This window comes from Myiozetetes cayanensis, unplaced genomic scaffold (genome assembly GCF_022539395.1).
Source record: "Myiozetetes cayanensis isolate MyiCay16 unplaced genomic scaffold, myiCay2020 scf363, whole genome shotgun sequence".
In the NCBI taxonomy this organism is placed as follows: Eukaryota; Metazoa; Chordata; class Aves; order Passeriformes; family Tyrannidae; genus Myiozetetes; species Myiozetetes cayanensis.
The window spans coordinates 23,918-46,971 of record NW_026087592.1 but is presented as its reverse complement, the minus strand read 5'-3'; the positions used below and the strand labels follow the sequence as shown (position 1 = coordinate 46,971).

The 23,054-nt window shown below is 60.3% G+C and overlaps 2 protein-coding genes across 16 annotated transcripts; one reads left to right on the top strand and one right to left on the bottom strand.

Annotated features, from left to right (window-relative positions):
• The first annotated feature begins 976 nt into the window (after positions 1 to 976).
• On the top strand, positions 977 to 5,954 carry STMN4 (stathmin 4). 15 transcript variants are annotated; one of them, XM_050328150.1, is made up of 7 exons: positions 978 to 1,210; positions 2,365 to 2,556; positions 3,724 to 3,865; positions 3,961 to 4,001; positions 4,210 to 4,260; positions 4,312 to 4,846; positions 4,885 to 5,954. In XM_050328150.1, the coding sequence occupies exons 1-3, from the start codon at positions 1,040 to 1,042 to the stop codon at positions 3,781 to 3,783; spliced, it is 423 nt and encodes a 140-aa protein (XP_050184107.1). In that variant the 5' UTR covers positions 978 to 1,039; the 3' UTR covers positions 3,784 to 3,865; positions 3,961 to 4,001; positions 4,210 to 4,260; positions 4,312 to 4,846; positions 4,885 to 5,954. The 15 variants fall into 15 exon arrangements, with proteins under 15 accessions (XP_050184108.1, XP_050184107.1, XP_050184106.1 ...); XM_050328151.1 differs by lacking the exon at positions 3,961 to 4,001 and having other exon boundaries at positions 977 to 1,210; positions 3,724 to 3,812; positions 4,002 to 4,260; XM_050328149.1 differs by having other exon boundaries at positions 3,961 to 4,260.
• A 1,696-nt stretch (positions 5,955 to 7,650) lies between these two features.
• On the bottom strand, positions 7,651 to 21,887 carry LOC126646673 (angiopoietin-4-like). The gene is made up of 6 exons (XM_050328134.1): positions 21,513 to 21,887; positions 15,825 to 16,047; positions 13,982 to 14,119; positions 11,084 to 11,300; positions 8,760 to 8,955; positions 7,651 to 7,797 (listed from the first exon to the last, which is right to left on the bottom strand). The coding sequence occupies exons 1-6, from the start codon at positions 21,885 to 21,887 to the stop codon at positions 7,651 to 7,653; spliced, it is 1,296 nt and encodes a 431-aa protein (XP_050184091.1).
• Positions 21,888 to 23,054: the final 1,167 nt, after the last annotated feature.

The following is a 23,054-nucleotide window of genomic DNA, read 5'->3' as shown; positions in this document are numbered from 1 at the left end:
CCCTTGGGAAGCAGACCCAATCCCTGGGAAGCAGACCCGCTCCCCGGGAAGGGGAACAAACCCTCGGGGTGCAGAACCCATCCCCGGGAAGCAGTCCCAATCCCTTGGGAAGCAGACCCGATCCCCAGGAAGCAGACCCGATCCCTGGGAAGCAGACCCGATCCCTTGGGAAGCAGACCCGATCCCCAGGAAGCAGACCCGATCCCTGGGAAGCAGACCCGATCCCTTGGGAAGCAGACCCGCTCCCCGGGAAGCAGACCCGATCCCTTGGGAAGCAGACCCAATCCCCGGGAAGCAGACCCAATCCCTTGGGAAGCAGACCCGATCCCTGGGAAGCAGACCCAATCCCTGGGAAGCAGACCCAATCCCTGGGAAGCAGACCCAATCCCTGGGAAGCAGACCCTATCCCTGGGAAGCAGACCCGATCCCTTGGGAAGCAGACCCAATCCCCGGGAAGCAGAACCCATTGTTGGGAAGGGGAACAAACCCTTGGGAAGCAGACCCTATCCCTGGGAATCAGACCCGATCCCCGGGAAGCAGACCCGATCCCCAGGAAGCAGACCCGATCCCTTGGGAAGGGGCCCAATCCCCGGGAAGCAGACCCGATCCCTTGGGAAGCAGACCCAATCCCTGGGAAGCAGACCCAATCCCCGGGAAGCAGACCCAATCCCCTGGGAAGCAGACCCAATCCCTTGGGAAGCAGACCCAATCCCTTGGGAAGCAGACCCGATCCCTTGGGAAGCAGACCCAATCCCCGGGAAGCAGACCCAATCCCTGGGAAGCAGACCCAATCCCTGGGAAGCAGACCCGATCCCTTGGGAAGCAGACCCAATCCCTGGGAAGCAGACCCTATCCCTGGGAAGCAGACCCAATCCCTGGGAAGCAGACCCGATCCCTTGGGAAGCAGACCCGATCCCCGGGAAGCAGACCCGATCCCTTGGGAAGCAGACGCGCTCCCCGGGGAGCTCCGTGCGTGTCCCCCAGCATTCCCTGCCCCCCACCAGACACGGTGGAGCTGGCGTGGTCGGTGCTGTCGGACATGGAGGTGATCGAGCTGAGCAAGCGCACGTCGGGCCAGTCGTTCGAGGTGATCCTGAAGCCGCCGTCGTTCGACGGCGTGCCCGAGTTCAACGCGTCGCTGCCGCGCCGCAGGGACCCCTCGCTCGAGGAGATCCAGAAGAAGCTCGAGGCGGCCGAGGAGCGCAGGAAGGTACGGCCGGGGCTCCGGGGTGCTCATCCTGCCCCAATTCCATGAATTCCCCCCGCCACTTCGGCTTCCCAGACTTCCTCAAGTCACCGACGACACCGGATACCCCAACCTTCCCAAGTTCCCAACCCCACCAATGTCCCTAACCTTCCCAACCACCCCAACCTTCCCCAAGTTCCCAACCACCCCAATGTCCCCAACCTTCCCAACCTTCCCAAATTCCCAACCGCCCCAATGTCCCCAACCTTCCCAAATTCCCAACCACCCCAACCTTCCCAAGTTCCCAACCACCACAATGTCCCCAACCTTCCCAAATTCCCAACCACCCCAACCTTCCCAAATTCCCAACCACCCCAATGTCCCCAACCTTCCCAACCACCCCAACCTTCTCCAAATTCCCAAACACCCCAACCTTCCCCAAATTCCCAACCACCCCAATGTCCCCAACCTTCCCAACCACCCCAACCTTCTCCAAATTCCCAAACACCCCAACCTTCCCCAAATTCCCAACCACCTCAACCTTCTCAGTCTTCCCCAAATTCTCAACCTTCCCCAAATTCCCAACCACCTCAACCTTCCCAACCTTCCCCAAATTCCCAACCTTTGCAATCCCCCCAACCTTCCCAAATTCCCAACCACCCCAACCTTCCCAACCGCCCCAACCTTCCCCAAATTCCCAACCACCCCAATGTCCCCAACCTTCCCAACCTTCCCCAAATTCCCAACCACCCCAATGTCCCCAACCTTCCCAACCTTCCCCAAATTCCCAACCACCCCAATGTCCCCAACCTTCCCAACCTTCCCCCAATTCCCAAGCACCCCAATGTCCCCAACCTTCCCAACCTTCCCAACCTTCCCCAAATTCCCAACCACCTCAACCTTCCCCAAATTCCCAACCGCCCCAACCTTCCCCAAATTCCCGACTGCCCTGACATCCCCAATTCCCAACAACCACAACCCCCCCAACCTTCCCCAAATTCCCAACTGCCCCGACCATCCCCAATTCCCAACAACCACAACCCCCCCAACCTTCCCCAAATTCCCAACCACCCCAACCACCCCAAACTTCCCCCCCACCCCCATGTCCCCAACCTGCCCAACCTTGCCCAGAGTCCCAGCCTTTCCCAGTTCCCGAATTCCCTCTGTCCCTGGGGCAGTACCAGGAGGCGGAGCTGCGGAAGCACCTGGCGGAGAAGCGGGAGCACGAGCGGGAGGTGATCCAGAAGGCCATCGAGGAGAACAACAACTTCATCAAGATGGCCAAGGAGAGGCTGGCCCAGAAGATGGAGTCCAACAAGGAGAACCGCGAGGCACACCTGGCTGCCATGCTGGAGCGCCTCCAGGAGAAGGTGGGAACGGGAATGGGAATGGGAATGGGCTGGGAGCACTGGGACAGTGGGCTGGGAGCACTGGGATGCTCCGGGAGAAGGTGGGAATGGGAATGGGAATGGGCTGGGAGCACTGGGACAATGGGCTGGGAGCACTGGGACAGTGGGCTGGGGATACTGGGACAGTGGGCTGGGATCACTGGGACAATGGGCTGGGATCACTGGGACAGTGGGCTGGGGATACTGGGACAGTGGGCTGGGGGCACTGGAACAATGGGCTGGGGGCACTGGGATGCTCCAGGAGAAGGTGGGAATATGGGAATGGGAATGGGCTGGGATCACTGGGACAGTGGGCTGGGGGCACTGGGGCAATGGGCTGGGGGCACTGGAACAATGGGCTGGGATCACTGGGATGCTCCAGGAGAAGGTGGGAGAACGGAAATGGGAATGGGAATGGGAATGGGCTGGGATCACTGGGACAATGGGCTGGGGGCACTGGGATGCTCCAGGAGAAGGTGGGAGTCTGGGAAAAGCCCCTATGGGATGGGGGGTCCTGCCCGGGGAACTGGAGTGTCCGTAGGGTCAGGAGAGCTTGGAGGGTGGAGAGCTGGGAAATGTGGCTTGTCCGGCTTCCCCCTCGTGCCACCGGCACAGAATGCTGGGATCCGACAGGGGCTTGGTGGGGAGGAGGGACCCTGAGGATCATCCCGCTGTCCCAGGGGATCCAACCCGGCCTGGGACACTCCAGGGATCCAGGGGCAGCCACAGCTTCCCTGGGAATTCCAGCCCAGCCGGGAATCCCTTCCCAATCTCCCCTGTCCCAGTGGGAAGCCATTCCCTGTGTCCTGTCCCTCCATCCTTGTTCCCAGTCCCTCTCCAGCTCTCCCGGAGCCCCTGCAGGCTCCAAGCCCAGCCTGGAACATCCCCCAGCTCCAGGGAATCCCGGGATCCCAGACTGGCTTGGGACGGAAGGGACCTTAAAGCTCCTCCCATTCCATGGGCCGGGACACCTCCCACTACCCCAGGGAAGGAGCAGAGGACTCCAGCATTCCTTAGGGGATCCCAGGGAAGGAGAATTCCCCAGATGATCCCAGGAACGCGCAGAGTTTCCCCCGCAGTGTCTCCCCCCCCCTCAGCTCTCGCTCCCCCCGTGACGCGTGTCCCGCGTGTCTCCCTCTGCCCCCGCAGGACAAACACGCGGAGGAGGTGAGGAAGAACAAGGAGCTCAAGGAGGAGGCCTCGAGGTAAAGCGGATCGGACTCTCAGAGCTCCGGGAGGTGTTTTTTTGGTGTCCTTTCCCCTCCCCGGAGCTGAAGGAAGAGGCCTCGAGGTAAATCGGAAAATCGGATCGGACTCTCAGAGCTCCGGGAGGTGAATTTTTTGGTGTCCTTTCCCCTCCCCGGAGCTGAAGGAAGAGGCCTCGAGGTAAATCGGAAAATCAGATCGGACTTTCAGAGCTCCGGGAGGTGAATTTTTTTGGTGTCCTTCCCCCTCCCCGGAGCTGCTCCGCTCGGATTTTCAGCCCTCCGGGAGGTGTTTTTTTTTTGGGTGCCCTTTCCCCTCCCCCGGAGCCGAAGGAAGAAGCCTCGAGGTAAATCGGATTGGACTCTCCGCGCTCCGGGAGGTGTTTTTTTTATGTCCTTTCCCCTCCCGGACTCTCCAGCGCTCCGGGAGGTGAATTTTTTGGTGTCCTTTCCCCTCCCGGACTCTCCAGCGCTCCGGGAGGTGTTTTTTTTGTGTCCTTTGCCCTTCCCCGGACTCTCCGAGCTCCGGGAGGTGTTTTTTTGGTGTCCTTTCCCCTCCCCGGACTCTCCAGCTCTCCGGGAGGTGTTTTTTTGGTGTCCTTTCCCCTCCCCCGGAGCTGAAGGAAGAAGCCTCGAGGTAAATCGGATCGGACTCTCCGAGCTCCGGGAGGTGATTTTTTGGGTGTCCCTTCCCCTCCCGGACTCTCCAGCGCTCCGGGAGGTGTTTTTGGTGTCCTTTCCCCTCCCCCGGAACTGAAGGAAGAAGCCTCGAGGTAAATCGGAAAATCGGATCGGACTCTCCGAGCTCCGGGAGGTGAATTTTTTGTGTGTCCTTTCCCCTCCCCGGAGGCTCCCGCGGCATCGGAAGGGTCGGGTCGGGTCGGGACGTTCTTCTTCTGCTTTCTGTGTTCGTGGAGGGGACGGAGGGGACGGGGCGAGGCCACCCGTGACATTCCGGGGAGGGGGGAGGGAGGATGGATGGATGGATGGACGGACGGATGGAAGGAGAGGGGAGGGTAGAGGCGGGAATGGGGGGCCGGATTTGGGGTCTCCACCTCCCGTGGGAGGTTCTCCCGTGAGTGGGAGGGTCTCCCGTGAGTGGGAGGGTCTCCCGTGAGTGGGAGGGTCTCCCGGTCACGCGTGGCCGGAGGAGGAGGAGGAAGAGGAGGGAAAAACCCCGGGGAGGGGAGGGGAGGGCTGGGAATGTGCGTCTGTGTGTGTGGCCGTCGTTGGGAGCGTGCCGGGCAGGTGAGGAATCCCCTCTGGAATCTTCTCCTCCATCCCTCTCCCCGTTCCCGCCTGGAGTCGGGATCTCCCACCCCAATTTTTTATTTACCCTCCGAGCATCACTTTGGGAAAGGGTGGGGGAGGATCCGGATCCCACCCCCACTGGAATGGTTGTGGCTCCAAAGGTGTTTTTTATTCCCTTGGAATCACCCCCGATCCTTTCCAAGGAAAGCCCTCGTGACTTCCCAAAAAAAGGTGGTGGGGTTTGGGGTTTTTTCATTTTGTAAGAAACCCCCCTTCCCCCAAAAAAACCCAACTCATCCTTGTGGGGATTCTTGGATGAAATCCCATTTTCCTGCTGTGGAGCAGCCGCCGTGGGTGGGTTTCTCCATGGGAATGTCGTGGAGCGGGAGGAGGAAAAGAGGGATGTGGGGAATGGAATGGAGGGGGGGAAACAAGAGGGAAGGAGGAGGAGGAAAAGAGGGATGCGGGGAATGGAATGGAAGGGGGGGGAACAAGAGGGAAGGAGGAGGAGGAGGAGGAGCCAGAGGGGGGGTTGGTGGAAGTGCCCCCCCGGAGGAGACAATTCCAGGGGGGAATCCCCTTGGAAAACCCGCTGGGCTCCTCGGAGCGCTGGCGGAGCTGCTTTTTTTCCGGGATTCCCGGGAGCAGAGGGCGTGGTGGGGTTTTTTTTCCTGCCGGGAGGGGCGGGAATGCCGCGTCCTCTCCCGCTTTTCCAGTCCCACCATTCCTGCCCCCCTCCCCCCGGGCTTTGTCGCCCGCAATTCCCGAGCTCCGGGGAGGATCCCGAGGGAATCCCGAGCGTCCCTTCGGCTGTGCCCGCGCGGATCCCGCGGGATTCCCGAGAAAAGGGGCCGTTCCAGCCGGGGCACGAGTTTGTCCCTTTTTTGTACACGACGTTGTAAATAAAAACTGCCTTGGCCTTTCCTTGCTTTTCTCACGATCCCTGCCCTTCCTTCCGTGGGATTCCTGAGGGAAAGGGCGGGAATCGGGCCGGGAGGCACCGGGATGGGGCTGTTTTATCCCCCTTATCCCAAAAAACCTGGTGGGACTGGGGTGGATTTGGGTTCCTCTCCCATCCTGGGTTTATCCCTGGATTAGGGAATCAGATCTCAGTTCTGTGCCCCCCAAAATGCTCCGGAGCATCCCAGAGATCCCCAGGATCCCGATGGATACAGGACAGCTGGATGTCCTTGGGGGATCCCAGGGAATTAGGGTGGGCTTTGGGATGGGGCTGTTTTATCCCCCCCGTCCCAAAAAACCTGGTGGGATTGGGGTGGATTTGGGTTCCTCTCCCATCCCAGACCTGGAGCAGGGAATTCCATCCGTGTGCTGGGGGAGGGGGAAGTTTGGGAAGGAAATGCATGGGAAAAACGGGAAAATCCACCTTTCCTTTCTCTGAACGTTCCCGAGCTCGTTTGCACTCGTGGGATGGGGAAAAAAGGGAATTTAATTAAGTATTTAATTGGATGTTTAACATCCTCCGGCTCTGGATCCCGGGAGAAGGCAAAGCCAGGGAGAAAGGGAGGCTCTTCTGCTGGAATTACACTTGGAAAATTAAAACCGAGCCACAAACCAGGTTTATCAGGAATAAAGCAGTGGAAAAAATAAAAGGGGGCTAAATCCGGTCTGATCGTTCCTACTGAGCAGTTCTTGGGTGGATAAAAAAATCCTTCTGGAATTCTTTGCCAGGGAAAAGGACGGAAAGGTGAGAATGGAATGGGAAAAACCAACGGAAAGTGGAAAAATTCCTGTCTTTTTTTTATTTTTTTATTATTTTAAAGCGTTTGCCTTTGGAGTGTTGTCGTCGCTGGTTGATGCCCGTGGGTGGAACACAATCCCTGCCTTCCCAGCCTTTTTTTTCCCCGTGATTCCAGCCCTGGGAATGCTCTCCCGGCTTCCCTCGGGACCGCCTCCAGCGCCTTGGGAGCCGCTTCCAAGTGGTGGCGAATTTTCGGGATCTTCCCGAGCTCAGCCCGTGGGATAACGGCCGGTCAGTCCCATCCCACCTGGAAAACTCTCCTGGGGATTCCCAGTTTTCCCGGAGCGTGGCCGGAGCTCCCGACGCCTCCCGAGGTCCCGGCTCGGTTTGGAGCCGATTCCCACGGGCGGGACAGCGGGATTCACTTTCTTGGGAACGCCTCCAAAAGCCCGGAGGGAACCCCAAAGGCCCTTCCCAGAAATCAGCTCCGCCTTCCCAGGAGAGCTCCCCACACCCAAATCCTCCCTGGAGGAGGAGCCGGAGCCATTCCCAGACGGATTCCCCTGGGAGCGATTCCCTCCTGCTCCATTCCCTGCCAGATTCCCCCGGGAGCGATTCCCTCCGGAGCCATTCCCTGCCGGATTCCCCTTGGAGCGATTCCCTCCCGATCCATTCCCTGCCAGATTCCCTTTGGAACGATTCCCTCCGGAGCCATTCCCAGCCAGATTCCCCTTGGAGCGATTCCCTGCCGGATTCCCCCTGGAGCGATTCCCTCCCGATCCGTTCCCTGCCGGATTCCCCCTTGGAGCGATTCCCAGCCGTATTCCCCCGGGAGCGACTCCCTCCGGATCCAGCGGTTTTTCCCGATGGTTCCCGGCCCCGGGCGCTCCCGAGGAGAGGGCAGGGCCATCCCGGGCTGCCTCAGGGGGAGAGGTGGGGCCGGAACGCGCGGGGCCGGATCATCATCACCACCTTGCGCAGGGAATAATAATCCGTGTCCTTCCAGGAGTACCACACGATCCCGTCCGGCCCCAGCATCCGCCGGTTCCGCAGGGAGTATCTCCCACCCTGCGGAGCGGAGGGAGAACGGAAATCCCTGGATTTGTCAGCTAACCCCCCGCGGAGCCACATCCCGCCCCTCCCGGGCTGATGGAATCAGCCGTTCCAGAGGTTTCCACCGGGTCATTCCCAGCCCCGGCGCGCGGAGGCGGCTCCAGAGCCGTGCGTGATCCGTGGAAAAGCTGGATCACCCCGGGAATCCTTTAATTCCATCCCTGGAGAGAGGAGGTTGGGCGGGGCAGGGAGAAGGGATCTGATCCCGGGCAGGAGAGGGAACGGGGGAGGAGAGCGCCAGGGGAGGTTCAGGTGGGATATCGGGAACAATTCCCACCTGGAAAGGGCTGTCAGGCACCGGAATGAACTTCCCAGGGCAGGGCTGGATTCCCAATCCCTGCAGGGATTCCCAATCCCTGGGGATGTGGCCCTTGGGCACACGGGGCAGGGCTGGCCTGGGCTGGTTGGACTCCGGAATTCCGGAGGGATTTTCCATCCTGAGCCATCCCTAAGGATTCTGGGCCATCCTGGCACTGTCCCAGCTGTCTCCACAATTCCCTGGCAGGAATTCTCAGGATTCCTGGATCCCCAATTCCCAGGGAAGAAGGGCCAGGAGGGAGAGGGAACGGCTCCAGCTGGGCCAGGGCAGGGTGAGTTGGACACCGGGAACAATTCCCGCACGGAAAGGGCTGCCCAGCGGTGGAACCTCCCCCCCTGGAGGGATTTAAATCCCTGGGGATGTGTCCCTTGGGGGACACGGATCCGGTCCCGGGCAGCGCTGGGATCCACCCCGGGGCTCGGCGACCTCCGAGAGCTTTCCCAGCCTTTAAGGAAATCCCCTCCGGAATTTTCCTCCGCCCCTCCCGCTTTTCCTCGCGTTCCATCCCATTTACACCGGGAAAACAGCCCCGTGCCGCCTCCCCCTTGTCCCCAGCTGTCCCCAACTGTCCCCAGCTGTCCCCAATCGTCCCCCCCACCTTGTAGTAGACGCCGTTGAGGTTGGAGAAGAAGCACTGGTGGTACCACCACCCGCCGTGGGAGATCTCTGCGCAGATGTTCCCCGAGTCCGGGGTGCTGAAGCTCCTCTTGTCGTGGTACCAGGCGAAGGAATCCTCCACGGTGCCGCTGAAGCCGTCCACGTGCAGCCGGTACAGGTTCTCCTCGTCCTCGATCCTGAGGGGAAAAGGGGCGGGGGTTAAGGAATTCCAGAGCCGCCTCCCTCCCTCTCTCCCTCCCTCCCTCCCTGCTGGGATGGGATGGATGAATGGATGGATGGATGGATGGATCGCCCGGAAAAGCTCAGGATGGGGCGGTTTTCCCAGGTTTTCCCAGGTTTTCCCGCCTCTGGGGTGGGATGGAGCAGTCAGGATCCAGGGAATCTGCTGGGGGTGGGGAGGAGGGAGATGGAGGGAGGGGTTTAAGGAATTCCAGAGCCGCCTCCCTCCCTCCCTCCCTCTCTCCCTCCTGCTGGGATGGGATGGGATGGATGGATCGCCCGGAAAAGCTCAGGATGGGGCGGTTTTCCCAGGTTTTCCCGCCTCTGGGGTGGGATGGAGCAGTCAGGATCCAGGGAATTTGCTGGGGGAGTGGATAGAAGGAGGGGTTTAAGGAATTCCAGAGCCGCCTCCCTCCCTCCCTCCTGCTGGGATGGATGGATGGATGGATGGATGGACGGATGGATCGCCTGGAAAAGCTGGGATGGGAGTTGGTTTCCCAGTTTCCCTCCTTGGATGGGTGGATGGATGGATGGATGGATGGATGGATGGATGGATCACCTGGAAAAGCTCAGGATGGGAGTTTCAGGTTTCCCAGGTTTTCCGCCTCTGGGGTGGGATGGAGCAGTCAGGATCCAGGGAATTTGGGGGAGATGGGGAGGAGTTGGAGGGAGGGGCTCCTCCCTCCCTAAGGAGATTGTGGATGGCTGCCTCGCTCCCTGGATGGCTGATGGATGAGGATGGATGGATCGCCTGGAAAAGCCCAGGATGGGGTGGTTTTCCCAGGTTTTCCCAGGTTTTCCCGCCTCTGGGGTTGGATGGAGCACTCAGGATCCAGGGAATTTGCTGGGGCTGGGGGGGAGATGGAGGGAGGGGTTTAAGGAATTCCGGAGCCGCCTCCCTCCCTGCTACTGGGATGGATGGATGGATCGCCCGGAAAAGCCGTGGATGGGCTGGTTTTCCCAGGTTTTCCCGCCTCTGGGGTGGGATGGAGCGCTCAGGATCCAGGGAATTTGCTGGGGGGGGAGAGGGGAGGGAGTCGGAGCAAGACGGGGAAGCCGCGGCAAAAAGGGGGATGTGGGAGCTCGGGAAGGGAGTCCTGGAATTATCCGGAGCCACCCCACGGCCACGGAGGGACAGTCCTGCTCCTATTCCCGCTGGAGATTGGGGAATTGTGGAGTGGTTTGGGTGGGAAGGGACCTCAAAGCTCATCCAGTTCCAGTCCAGACTCCTCCTACTATCCCGGGTTGGATGGGGCTTGGAGCAGGATAAAGGACACTCAGGATCCACTCAGAGGGGTTTTTATGGAATGTGGGGATGGCAAAGGCAGGAAAGGGGAAGGGAGACCCTTCCCTGAGTGCCGAGATTCCCAGGGAACCCCCCCTTGTTCCCGGAACTCCTTCCCAGAGAGGAGTTGGGCTGGGCATGGATCCAATGTCAGGCTCTGGATCCAGGCTGGGAGAGCTGGGAATGGCCAGGCTGGAGCAGGGAAGGATCCAGGGAGAGCTGGGAGCCCCTTCCAGAGCCTGCAGGGGCTCCAGGAGAGCTGGAGAGGGACTTGGCATCAGGGCTGGAGGGACAGGACACAGGGAACCTGGGCCATCCTGGCACTGTCCCAGCTCTCTCCACAATCCCCCGGCAGGAATTTTCCAGAGGTGGAGGGTCCCCAATTCCCAGGGAAGAAGGGCCAGGAGGGAGAGGGAACAACCTCCATCTGCGCCAGCGGGAGGTGCCGGTGGGATATCGGGAAGGGATTCTTTCCATGGAGAGCTCTCAGCCCTTGGAATGGGCTGCCCTGCCCAGGCAGGGGGTGGATCCCCCACCCCTGGAGGGTTTTTAGGGACACGCTGGACGTGCCATCAGCGCCACGGGCCGGGTTAGATCCAGGGGCTGGGCTGGATGATCCTGGAGCTCCTTCCCAACCCATCTGACCCGGCTGATTCCGTGAATCCCTGGACGTTTTCTGTCGTGTTTTCCCCTCCCTCCCCCGCCCGGGAGAGCCGGGGAGGGGGTGGCTTTGGGGGCGGGTCCCACCCCACCCTCCTTTTCCTCCTCCCCCCAGGGGCACGGGAGACGCCCCCGGCGACCTGAAGAGCTGGTAGAAGGCGTGCTTGTGCTTGTTGTTCCAGTCCTCCAGGTCGATGCGCAGCGAGTAGTCGCCCTGGCTGGTGAGGCGGTGGATGTTGTCGTTGCCCAGCCAGAACTCGCCGCTCAGCTCGCCGAAGCCGTCCCGGTACTCGCCCCACGTGCGGTTGAAATCCACGGAGCCGTCCTGGCGCCGCTGGATCACCGTCCAGCCACCCCCTGCGGGACAGGGGAGCGACCAGGGATGGATTGGGGGGGAGTTTGGGGGGACCACAAAGGGGATCCGACGGGAGAGAGGGAAGGGCGGGGGATCCGCAGCGCCGGGAGCGCCCCGGGGAAACCCGGGATGGAGGGAGGTGTCCCTGAACATGGAGTGGGATGATCCTGAAAATCCCTTCCCACCCAAATCGCTCCAGGATTCCAGGATAAAGGACACTCAGGATCCACCCAGAGGAGTTTCTACGGAATCTGGGGATGGCAAAGGTGGGAAAGGGGAAGGGAGACCCTTCCCTGAGTGCCGAGATTCCCAGGGAACCCCCCCTTGTTCCCGGAACTCCTTCCCAGAGAGGAGTTGGGCTGGGGATGGATCCAATGTCAGGCTCTGGATCCAGGCTGGGAGAGCTGGGAATGGCCAGGCTGGAGCAGGGAAGGATCCAGGGAGAGCTGGGAGCCCCTTCCAGAGCCTGCAGGGGCTCCAGGAGAGCTGGAGAGGGATTTGGGATCAGGGCCTGGAATGGCAGGACACAGGGAATGGCTTCCCACTGGGAAAGGGGAGATTGGGGTGGGAGATTGGGAAGGGATTCCCGGCTGGGCTGGAATTCCCAGGGAAGCTGTGGCTGCCCCTGGATCCCTGGAGTGTCCCAGGCCGGGCTGGATCCCCTGGGGCAGCGGGAAGTGTCGATGTTGGAATGGGATGATCCTTAAGGCCCCTCCCCACCCAAACCATTCCCTGATCCCGTAACATCTGCTTTGAACCAGAACTCGGAATCTCCCGAGTGGGGAAGCGACCCACGAGGATCACCCAGCTCCAACCCCTGGCCCTGCATCCCAACCCCACCCTGTGGGCATCATCCAACCCCCCCTTGAGCTCTGGCACCCTCGGGAAGTGCCCCTTCCCTGCGGATCTGCCACCACCCTCGGGGAAAGGACTGGACTGGGAGTGGCAGGAGGTGGGACAGGACCGGTGGGAGCTGCTGTGGGATCATCCATCCATCCCTCCATCCCAAATCCCTCCATCCCAAATCCATCCATGAATCCATCCATCCCTCCATCCCTCCATCCCAAATCCATCCATGAATCCATCCATCCCTCCATCCATCCCTCCATCCCTCCATCCCAAATCCATCCATGAAGCCATCCCTCCACCCATCCCTCCATCCCTCCATCCATCCCTCCCTCTCTCCATCCCAAATCCCTCCCTCCCTGCTCCCCTACCTTTGATGTCCATGTCACAGAGCACCTCCATCCCAAATCCCTCCATCCCAAATCCCTTCCAAATCCCTCCCTTCATCCCAAATCCCTGCCCTACCCTCGGTGTCCATGTCACAGAGCACCTCCATCCCAAATCCCTCCATCCCCAATCCCTCCCAGATCCCTCCCTCCATCCCAAATCCCCAGTCCCTACCCTCGGTGTCCATGTCACAGAGCACCTCCATCCCAAATCCCTCCATCCCAAATCCATCCCAAATCCATCCCAAATCCCTCCCAAATCCCTCCCTTCATCCCAAATCCCCACTCCCTGCCCTACCCTCCACGTCCATGTCACAGAGCACCTCCATCCCTCCCTCCATCCATTCCAAATCCCTCCCCAATCCCTCCCCACTCCCAGATCCCCAATCTCCCGTACCCTCGGTGTCCATGTCACAGAGCACCTCCATCCCTCCCAAACCCCTCCCTCCATCCCAAATCCCCAGTCCCTACCCTCGGTGTCCATGTCGCATAGCACCTCCATCCCAAATCCCTCCCTCCATCCCAAACCCCTCCTCACTCCCCAATCTCCCGTACCCTCAGTGTCCATGTCTCAGGGCACCTCCCTCCATCCCAAATCCCTCCCAAACCCATCCCAAACCCTCCCCAGTCCCTACTCTCGGTGTCCATGTCGCAGAGCACCTCTATCCCTCCTCCCTCCCTCCATCCCAAATCCATCCCAAATCCCTCCCTCCATCCCAAACCCATCCCAAACCCCTCCCTCCATCCCAAATCCCCAGTCCCTACCCTCGGTGTCCATGTCACAGAGCACCCCCATCCCTCCCAAACCCCTCCCCACTCCCCAATCCCAGTCCCTACCCTCAGTGTCCATGTTGCAGAGCACCTCCCTCCATCCCTCCCAAACCCATCCCAAACCCATCCCAAATCCCCAATCCCAATCTCCCGTACCCTCGGTGTCCATGTCGCAGAGCACCTCCATCCCAAATCTCTCCCTCCCTCCATCCTAAATCCATCCCAAATCTCTCCCAAATCTCATCCCAAACCCATCTCCATCCCTCACTGTCCCTGCACTCGGTGTCCATGTCGCAGAGCATTCTCCATCCCAAATCCTCTCCTCTCTCTATCCCTAAATTCATCTCCAAATCTCCCTCCATCCCAAACCCCTCCCTCCCTCCATCCCAAATCCATCCCCAAATCCCTCCCTCCATCCCAAATCCATCCCAAATCCCTCCCTCCATCCCAAACCCATCCCCATCCCCACTGTCCCGTACCCTCGGTGTCCATGTCACAGAGCACCTCCATCCCAAACCCATCCCAAATCCCAAATCCCCAGTCTCGGTACCCTCGGTGTACATGTCGCAGAGCACCCCCATCCCTCCCAAATCCATCCCCAGTCCCTACCCTCGGTGTCCATGTCGCAGAGCACCTCCATCCCTCCCTCCCTCCATCCCAAATCCCATCCATCCCGGTACCCTCGGTGTCCATGTCGCAGAGCACGAGCAGGGGCAGCCCGCGGAGGGCGGGCAGGACGCTGTAGGTGCCCGATCTCCTCAGCCCGTTCGAGTACACAGAGGCGCAGTCGATGGGGCAGTGCCGGGGGGGCCGCGGCTCTGGGGACGGGGGGGACACAGGGACACCCCGGTCAGGGATCCTGGAGAGCGTCCCGGGGGGAGAACAGTCCCGGATCCCGGGAATGGGAGGTGATTTGGGGTGAGGAGGATCCGGAGCCTGTCCTGATGAGATAACAGTCCCAGATCCCGGGACTGGGGGGCGGTTTGTGGTGAGGAGGGTCCGGAGCCCGCCCCGATGGGAAAACAGTCCCAGATCCCGGGATTAGGGGGTCCCGGGGGGTGGTTTGGGATGAGGAGGAAACAGAACCCGTCCCGGTGGGAAAACAGTCCCGGATCCCGGGATTGGGAGGCTCCAGGCGAGTGGTTTGGGGTGAGGAGGATCCGGATCCCGCCCCGGTGGGAGAACAGTCCCAGATCCCGGGACTGGGGGGTGGTTTGGGGTGAGGAGGATCCAAATCCCGTCCCGATGGGAAAACAGTCCCGGATCCCGGGACTGGGGGGTGGTTTGGGGTGAGGAGGAAACAGAGCCCGTCCCGGTGGGAAAATAGTCCCAGATCCGGAGACTGGGGACTCCAGGGGAGTGCTTTGGGGTGAGGAGGATCCGGAGCCCTCCCCGGAGGCAGAGCAGTCCCAGATCCGGGGATTGGGGCTCCAGGGGAGTGGTTTGGGGTGAGGAGGATCCGGAGCCCACCCCGACAGGAAAACAGTCCCGAATCCGGGGACTGGGGGGTCCCGGGGGGTGGTTTGGGGTGAGGAGGGTCTGGAGCCTTCCCTGACGGGAAAACAGTCCCAGATCCCGGGATTAGGGGCTCCAGGGGGTGGTTTGGGGTGAGGAGGATCCGGAGCCCACCCCGGTGGGAAAACAGTTCCCCCTCTCCTCATCCCTGGTTCCCGGCTCTCCCCTCACCCGCGGGGTTCATCTTCTCCTGCATCCCACAGTTATCCCACAGTTTCTCTCTCTCCCCAGCCCCATTCCCATCAGTTATCCCACACTTTCCCCCCTTCCCACCCCGATTCCCGGCCGTTCCCTCACCCTCGGGTTTCATCTCCTCGTGCATTCCCATCAGTTATCCCACAGTTATCCCACAGTTCCCACTTTCCCACCCCCACTCCCTGCTCTCCCCTCACCCTCAGGGTCCATCTCCTCCTGCATTCCCATCGGTTATCCCACAGTTCCCACTTTCCCCCCCCCGATTCCCGGCCGTCCCCTCACCCGCGGGGTCCATCTCCTCGTGCATTCCCATCAGTTATCCCTACAGTTATCCCACAGTTTCCCTTCCCGCTCACCTGCGGGTCCATCTCCTCCTGCATTCCCATCAGTTATCCCACAATTCCCCCCTTCCCACCCCGATTGCCGCCTCTCCCCTCACCCTCGGGATCCATCTCCTCGTGCATTCCCATCAGTTATCCCACAGTTATCCCACAGTTTCCCCCCTTCCCCCCCTCACCCTCGGGGTCCATCTCCTCCTGCATCCCACAGTTATCCCACAGTTATCCCACAGTTATCCCACAGTTATCCCACACTTTCCCCCCTTCCCCCCCTCACCCTCGGGGTCCATCTCCCCCTGCATTCCCATCAGTAATCCCACAGTTATCCCACAGTTTCCTCCCTTCCCCCCCTCACCCTCGGGGTCCATCTCCTCGTGCATTCCCATCAGTTATCCCACAGTTATCCCACAGTTATCCCACAGTTATCCCACAGTTATCCCACAGTTATCCCACAGTTTCCCCCCTTCCCCCTCACCCGCGGGGTCCATCTCCTCGTGCAGCCGCATCTCCGCGGGCCCGGCACACGCGTGGTTCCCCCACGCCCACTCTGCGAGGGCGGAGAGGTTGTTGAGCTGGGCCTGGATGTCGTACAGGAGGGTGGCCTGGATGTGCTGGAGGGCGCTGGACTCGCCGTGCCGCTGCTCCAGCTCCTGCAGCCGCCGCACCACGCTCTGGTTCCCGCCCCGCGCCTCCTCCTGCTGCGGGAATGTCACCGGGATCGGGGATCCCATGGATCGGGATCCACCTCGCCCCGCCTCGCCCCGCTGCTCCGCGGCTGCGGGAATGTCACCGGGATCGGGGATCCCGTGGATCGGGACCCGCCTCGCCCCGCTGCTCCGCGGCTGCGGGAATGTCACCGGGATCGGGGATCCCATGGACCGGGATCCGCCTCGCCCCGCTGCTCCGCGGCCCGGCGTTGATATTCCCGGGATTCCGGGCACGGGCAGGCAGGGAGGGGCGCCGGGTTCCTCTCCAAACGCCTCGTGGAATCGTGGAATGGTTTGGGCGGGAAGGGGATCCTTGGTGGGAGTGGAATTCCGACCCCGACACCTCCCGCCGTCCCGGGGGGCTCCCGGTGGGTGAAGGTGGGAGGATGTCCAAGGAATGCTGGATACTCGGAGCCTGAGTATCCCAGAATCCCGGGGTGGTTTGGGGTGGGAAGGGATTTTAAGGATCATCCCAGTCCGACCCTGGCACCTCCCGCTATCCCAGGGGATCCAACCCGGCCTGGGACACTGCAGGGATCCAGGGGCAGCCACAGCTTCCCTGGGAATTCCAGCCCAGCCGGGAATCCCTTCCCAATCTCCCACCCCAATCTCCCCTTTCCCAGTGGGAAGCCATTCCCTGTGTCCTGCCATTCCAGGCCCTGATCCCAAATCCCTCTCCAGCTCTCCTGGAGCCCCTGCAGGCTCTGGAAGGGGCTCCCAGCTCTCCCTGGATCCTTCCCTGCTCCAGCCTGGCCATTCCCAGCTCTCCCAGCCTGGATCCAGAGCCCTCAGGACATCTCCATGGCCTCACTCCAGCGGCTCCATGAGCTGGGAATTCCAGGCTGGAAGCATGCACTGCAGGCAGGGGATGTTCCAGGTTGGATGAGGAACCTCAGCCCCTTCCTGACCCTTTTCCCCCTGTTTTTTTGGGACAACCAGCCCCTGGTGCGACGTCAAAGCCGTGGATGAGCTGGCAGGAGATTCCCGCCGGTGATTCCAGGGGATGGGAGAGCTGAGCCCCTCCCCGGGATGCTCCAAACTCATCCCGAGCTCCGCAGTCATTCCCGTCCCTCCTGCTCGCCGCTCCCCGCCCATCGGGTGGCAGAGCTGCTCCTCCAGATCCCACGGAATCCTGGGAATCTCCCTCCCATCTCCCTCCACCCTCCACTCCAACCCCTCCCTCCATCCCGGATTCCCCGGGACCCGAAGTTTTCCGCCCTCTCCATCCCTTCCTTCACCCCCCGCTCGGGCTCCCAGGACATCCCGGGATCCTGGAGAGGCGGGAATTCATTTCCTCGCCTCCCCCCTCAGGGAAAAAGCTGGAATTTTCAGGTGTCCGTGGGAGCGTGAGGCTCGTTGAACATCCCTGGGAACACCGGGATGTGATTCCTGACCCCTTTGCTGCTGGAATAAATCTACCGGGTTTTATTCCAGGGTTTTTTCCCCCTTCCAGCTGCTCCCAGAACCTGGATCACTCCTCAGTCCCTATTCCCAGGAATTCCCAGGAGATCACCACGGTTGGGAATGGCCCCAAAAACTGATGGCAGCTCCATGATATCCCCCCCTGGTGCTGCTTCCCAGAGCCCCCCCCCCGGCTCTTCCCACATCCCAAATCCTTCCCACATCCCTGGGACCGGCACGGGCGCCTCCCAGCTCCTTCTCCCACCATCCCAGAGAATCCCTGCTGGATTTCCCGGACGATTCCCGCCTCCACAGCCCATCCCTGTTGTTTCCCTGCACATCCAGGCCACCCTGGTGCCGCTCCCACCCCTGTATCCCGCTGTCCCCGCGGGATTTGGGATGGATTTGGGCACCAACAGGGTCTGGCTCCCAATGGAGTTCGAGTGGGAAAGCACCGGGATGGTGGATCAGGGAGGTCCTCTCTTTCCCAAAATTCTCCTGGAAGAAGGGAAGCGTGGCAGGGATGGAGTCAATCCATGGGATACAATCCCTGTTTTCCCGGGAGCAGCTCCCACAGGGCTCCAAGAGACGGATCCGCTCGGACAGGCCGAGATCCCGGAGAAATTCCGGGCAAATCCTGGGAAAGGCGGGCCAGGACGGTTTGTGGAGCGGGATTGAGGGAGCCACCCAAGGAGGAGAAATGGGATTTGATGGACATGGTCAGGACATGGAGTGTCCTCCAGCATTCCAAGGAGGACAAATGGGATTTAAAAGGACATCCCAGGACTCCAAATGTTTTCCAGACATCCAAGAAGGAGAAATGGGATTTAAGGGACATTCCAGAACTCCAAATGTTTTCTAGGCATGCAAGAAAGAGAAATGGGATTTGATGGACATGGTCAGGACATGGAGTGTCCTCCAGCATTCCAAGGAGGACAAATGGGATTTAAAAGGACATTCCAGAACTCCAAATGTTTTCCAGACATCCAAGAAGGAGAAATGGGATTAAGGGACATCCCAGAACATGGAGTGTCCTCCAGACATCCAAGAAAGAGAAATGGGATTTAAGGACATTCCAGAGCACCGAGAGCCCTCCAGCCACCCCAAAAGGAACAACTGGGGTTTAATGGACATCCCAGAACATGGAGTGCCCTCCAGCCACCCCAGAAGGAGAACTGGGATTTAGGGGCCATCCCAGAGCACCGAGTGCCCTCCAGTCATCCCAGAAGGAGAACTGGGATTTAATGGACATCCCAGCACCCCGAGTACCCTCCAGCCACCCCAGAAGGAGATATGGGGTTTAGTAGATGTGCCAGTACCCTGAGTGCCCTCCAGGCACCCCAGAAGAAGAAATGGGGTTTGATGGACATCCCAGCACCTCGAGTGCCCTCCAACCACCCCAGAAGGAGAACTGGGATTTAATGGACATGTCAGAACATAGAATGCCTTCCAGCCACCCCAGAATGAGGAATGGGATTCAGGGACCATCCCAGAGCACTGAGTGCCCTCCAGCCACCCCAGAAAGAGATATGGTGTTTGATGGACATGCCAGAACATGGAGTGCCCTCCAGCCACCCCAGAGGGAGCAACTGGGATTTAGGGGCCACCCCAGCACCCTGGGTGCCCTCCAGCCACCCCAGAAGGAGAACTGGGATTTAATGGATGTGCCAGAACATGGAGTGCCCTCCAGCCACCCCAGAAGGAGAAATGGGATTTAATGGACATGTCAGAACATGGAGTGCCCTCCAGCCACCCCAGAAGGAACAACTGGGATTTAGGGGCCATCCCAGCACCCCGAGTGTCCTCCAGCCACCCCAGAGGGAACAGCTGGGATTTGGGGGCCATCCTGGAACACCAACTGCCCTCCAGCCACCCCAGAGGGAACAACTGGGATTTAGAGGCCATCCCAGCACCCCGAGTACCCTCCAGCCACCCAAGAAGGAACAACTGGGATTTAGGGGCCATCCCAGTATCCCGAGTGCCCTCCAGCCACCCCAGAAAGAGAAATGGGGTTTAGTGGACATGTCAGAACATGGAGTGTCCTCCAGCCACCCTAGAGGGAACAATTGGGATCTAATGGATATCCCAGCACCCCGAGTGCCCTCCAGCCACCCCAGAAGGAGAACTGGGATTTAATGGACGAGCCAGAACACAGAATGCCTTCCAGCCACCCCAGAAGGAGAGCTGGGATTTAGGGGCCATCCCAGCACCCTGAGTGCCCTCCAGGCACCCAAGAGGGAACAACTGGGATTTAGGGGCCATCCTGGAACACCAAGTGCCCTCCAGTCATCCCAGAGAGAGAAATGGGGTTTAGTGGACATGTCAGAACATGGAGTGTCCTCCAGCCACCCTAGAGGGAACAATTGGGATCTAATGGATATCCCAGCACCCTGAGTGCCCTCCAGCCACCCCAGAAGGAGTACTGGGATTTAGGGGCCATCCCAGAATATGGAGTGTCCTCCAGCCACCCCAGAAGGAACAATTGAGATTTAGGGGCCATCCCAGCACCCCGAGTGCCCTCCAGCCACCCCAGAAAGAGAAATGGGGTTTAATGGACATCCCAGCACCTCGAGTGCCCTCCAGCCACCCCAGAAGGAGGAATGGGATTCAGGGGCCATCCCAGCATCCCGAGTGCCCTCCAACCACCCCAGAGGGAACAACTGGGATTTAGTGGACATCCTGGAACACTGAGTGCCCTCCAGCCACCCCAGAAAGAGAAATGGGGTTTGATGGACATGCCAGAACATGGAGTGCCCTCCAGCCACCCCAGAAAGAGAAATGGGGTTTGATGGACATGCCAGAACATGGAGTGCCCTCCAGCCACCCCAGAGGGAACAACTGGGATTTAGGGGCCATCCCAGCACCCCGAGTGCCCTCCAGCCACCCAAGAAGGAACAACTGGGATTTAGGGGCCATCCCAGTATCCCGAGTGCCCTCCAGCCACCCCAGAAAGAGAAATGGGGTTTAGTGGACATGTCAGAACATGGAGTGTCCTCCAGCCACCCTAGAGGGAACAATTGGGATCTAATGGATATCCCAGCACCCTGAGTGCCCTCCAGCCACCCCAGAAGGAGTACTGGGATTTAGGGGCCATCCCAGCACCCCGAGTGCCCTCCAGCCACCCCAGAAGGAACAGCTGGGATTTAGGGGCCATCCCAGCACCCCGAGTGCCCTCCAGCCACCCCAGAGGGAACAATTGGGATTTAGGGGCCATCCTAGAGCACCGAGTGCCCTCCAGCCACCCCAGAAGGAGAACTGGGATTCGGGGGCCATCCCAGAACATGGACTGCCCTCCAGCCACCCCAGAAGGAACAATTGGGATTTAGGGGCCATCCTAGAGCACCGAGTGCCCTCCAGCCACCCTAGAAGAAGAGTTAGGATTTAATGGACACCCCAGAACATGGAGTGCCTTCCATCCACCCCAGGAGGAATGGGATTTAGGGGCCATCCCAGCACCCTGGGTGCCCTCCAGCCACCCCAGAAAGACAAATGGGGTTTAATGGACATCCCAGAATGTGGAGTGCCCTCCAGGCACCCCAGAAAGAGAAATGGGGTTTGATGGATGTGCCAGAACATGGAGTGTCCTCCAGCCACCCCAGAAGGAACAACTGGGATTTAATGGACATGTCAGAACATGGAGTGTCTTGTAGACACCCCAGAGGGAACAATTGGGATTTAGGGGCCATCCCAGCACCCCGAGTGCCCTCCAGCCACCCCAGAAGGAGAACTGGGATTTAATGGACATCCTGGAACACTGAGTGTCCTGCAGAAATCCAGGAGGGGAGAAATGGGATTTAATGGACATCCTGGAACATGGAATGCCCTCCAGCCACCCCAGAAGGAACAGCTGGGATTTAGGGGCCATCCCAGCACCCTGAGTGCCCTCCATCCACCCCAGAGGGAACAACTGGGATTTAGGGGCCATCCCAGAGCACTGAGTGCCCTCCAGCCACCCCAGAGGGAACAGCTGGGATTTAGGGGCCATCCCAGAGCACGGCGAGTGCCCTCCACCCACCCCCCGAAGAAGGAGAGCTGCTCCGCGGGCTGCCCCTCACCTGCATCTCCAGCGCCTTGAGGCGGTGCCGGTGGCCGCGCAGCTCCTCCTGGAGCTCGCCGAGGAGCTCCCGCAGCTCGAGCAGCTGCTGCTTGCGCTCCTCGTTCTCGTGCAGCCAGTAGGACACCTCGTCGGTGCAGCGGAACAGGTCTGGGCAGCGGCGCTCGTCGCCCTGGGGCAGCGTGGCCACGATGCGGCAGCGCCCGTCGGGCAGCACCTGGTTGGAGTACTCCCCGCACCGGATCAGCCCCGCAGCCCCCTCGCCGTCCCCGGGCCCCGCGGGCAGGGATTTCCCCAGGGAAAAGCGCAGGGAGGACGCCACCAGCAGCAGGGAGAGCAGGAATGGTCGGCGCGGGGGGAAACCCGGGGGTTCCATGGGGCAGGGGGAGGGGGATACCGAGGGAAGGAGGGGAGAGGTGGATGGGGGGGTAAAAAGGGGGAGAGGGGGGAGGTGCCGGGGGGTGACAGCTCGGGATGTCCGGGAATGGGGGAATGGGGGAGTGTGGGAGTGGGGAATTGCAGCCCTATGGGATCAGGGAATAACACCAGGGCTGCTACTGGGAATGAGGGGCTGTGGGAGCGGGGAATTGCAGCCCTATGGGATCAGGGAATAACACCAGGGCTGCTGCTGGGAATGAGGGGCTGTGGGAGCAAGGAATAAATAACACCAGGGGATCTCCGGGAATGGGGAGGTGTGGGAGCAAGGAATAAATAACACCAGGGGATCTCCGGGAATGGGGGGCTGTGGGATCAAGGAATTGCAGCTCTATGGGATCAGGGAATAACACCAGGGCTGCTGCTGGGAATGAGGGGCTGTGGGAGCAAGGAATAAATAACACCAGGGGATCTTTGGGAATGAGGGGCTGTGGGAGCAAGGAATAAATAACACCAGGGGATCTCCGGGAATGGGGGGCTGTGGGAGCAGGGAATTTTAGCCCTATGGGATCAGGGAATAGCACCAGGGCTTCTCCTGGGAATGTGGGGCTGTGGGAGTGGGGAATGACACCAGGGGATCTCCGGGAATGTGGGTCTGTGGGAGTGGGGAATGACACCAGGGGATCTCCGGGAATGACGGTCTGTGGGAGAGGGGAATGACAACAGGAGATCTCCTGGGAATGCAGATCTGTGGGATCGGGGAATTGCAGCCCTATGGAATCAGGGAATAACACCAGGGGATCTCCTGGGAATGAGGGTCTGTGAGAGCGGGGAAATGCAGCCCTATGGGATCAGGGAATAACACCAGGGGATCTCCTGGGAATGAGGGGCTGTGGGAGCAGGGAATGACACCAGGGCTTCTCTTGGAAATGCAGGATTGTGGGATCAGGGAATTGCAGCTCTATGGGATCAGGGAATAACACCAGGTGTTCTCCTGGGAATTGCAACTCCGTAGGATCAGGGAATAACACCAGGGCTGCTTCTGGGAATGAGGGGCTGTGGGAGCAAGGAATAAATAACACCAGGGGATTTTCGGGAATGGGGGGCTGTGGGATCAGGGAATGACAACAGGGCTTCTCCTGGGAATGTGGGGCTGTGGGAGTGGGGA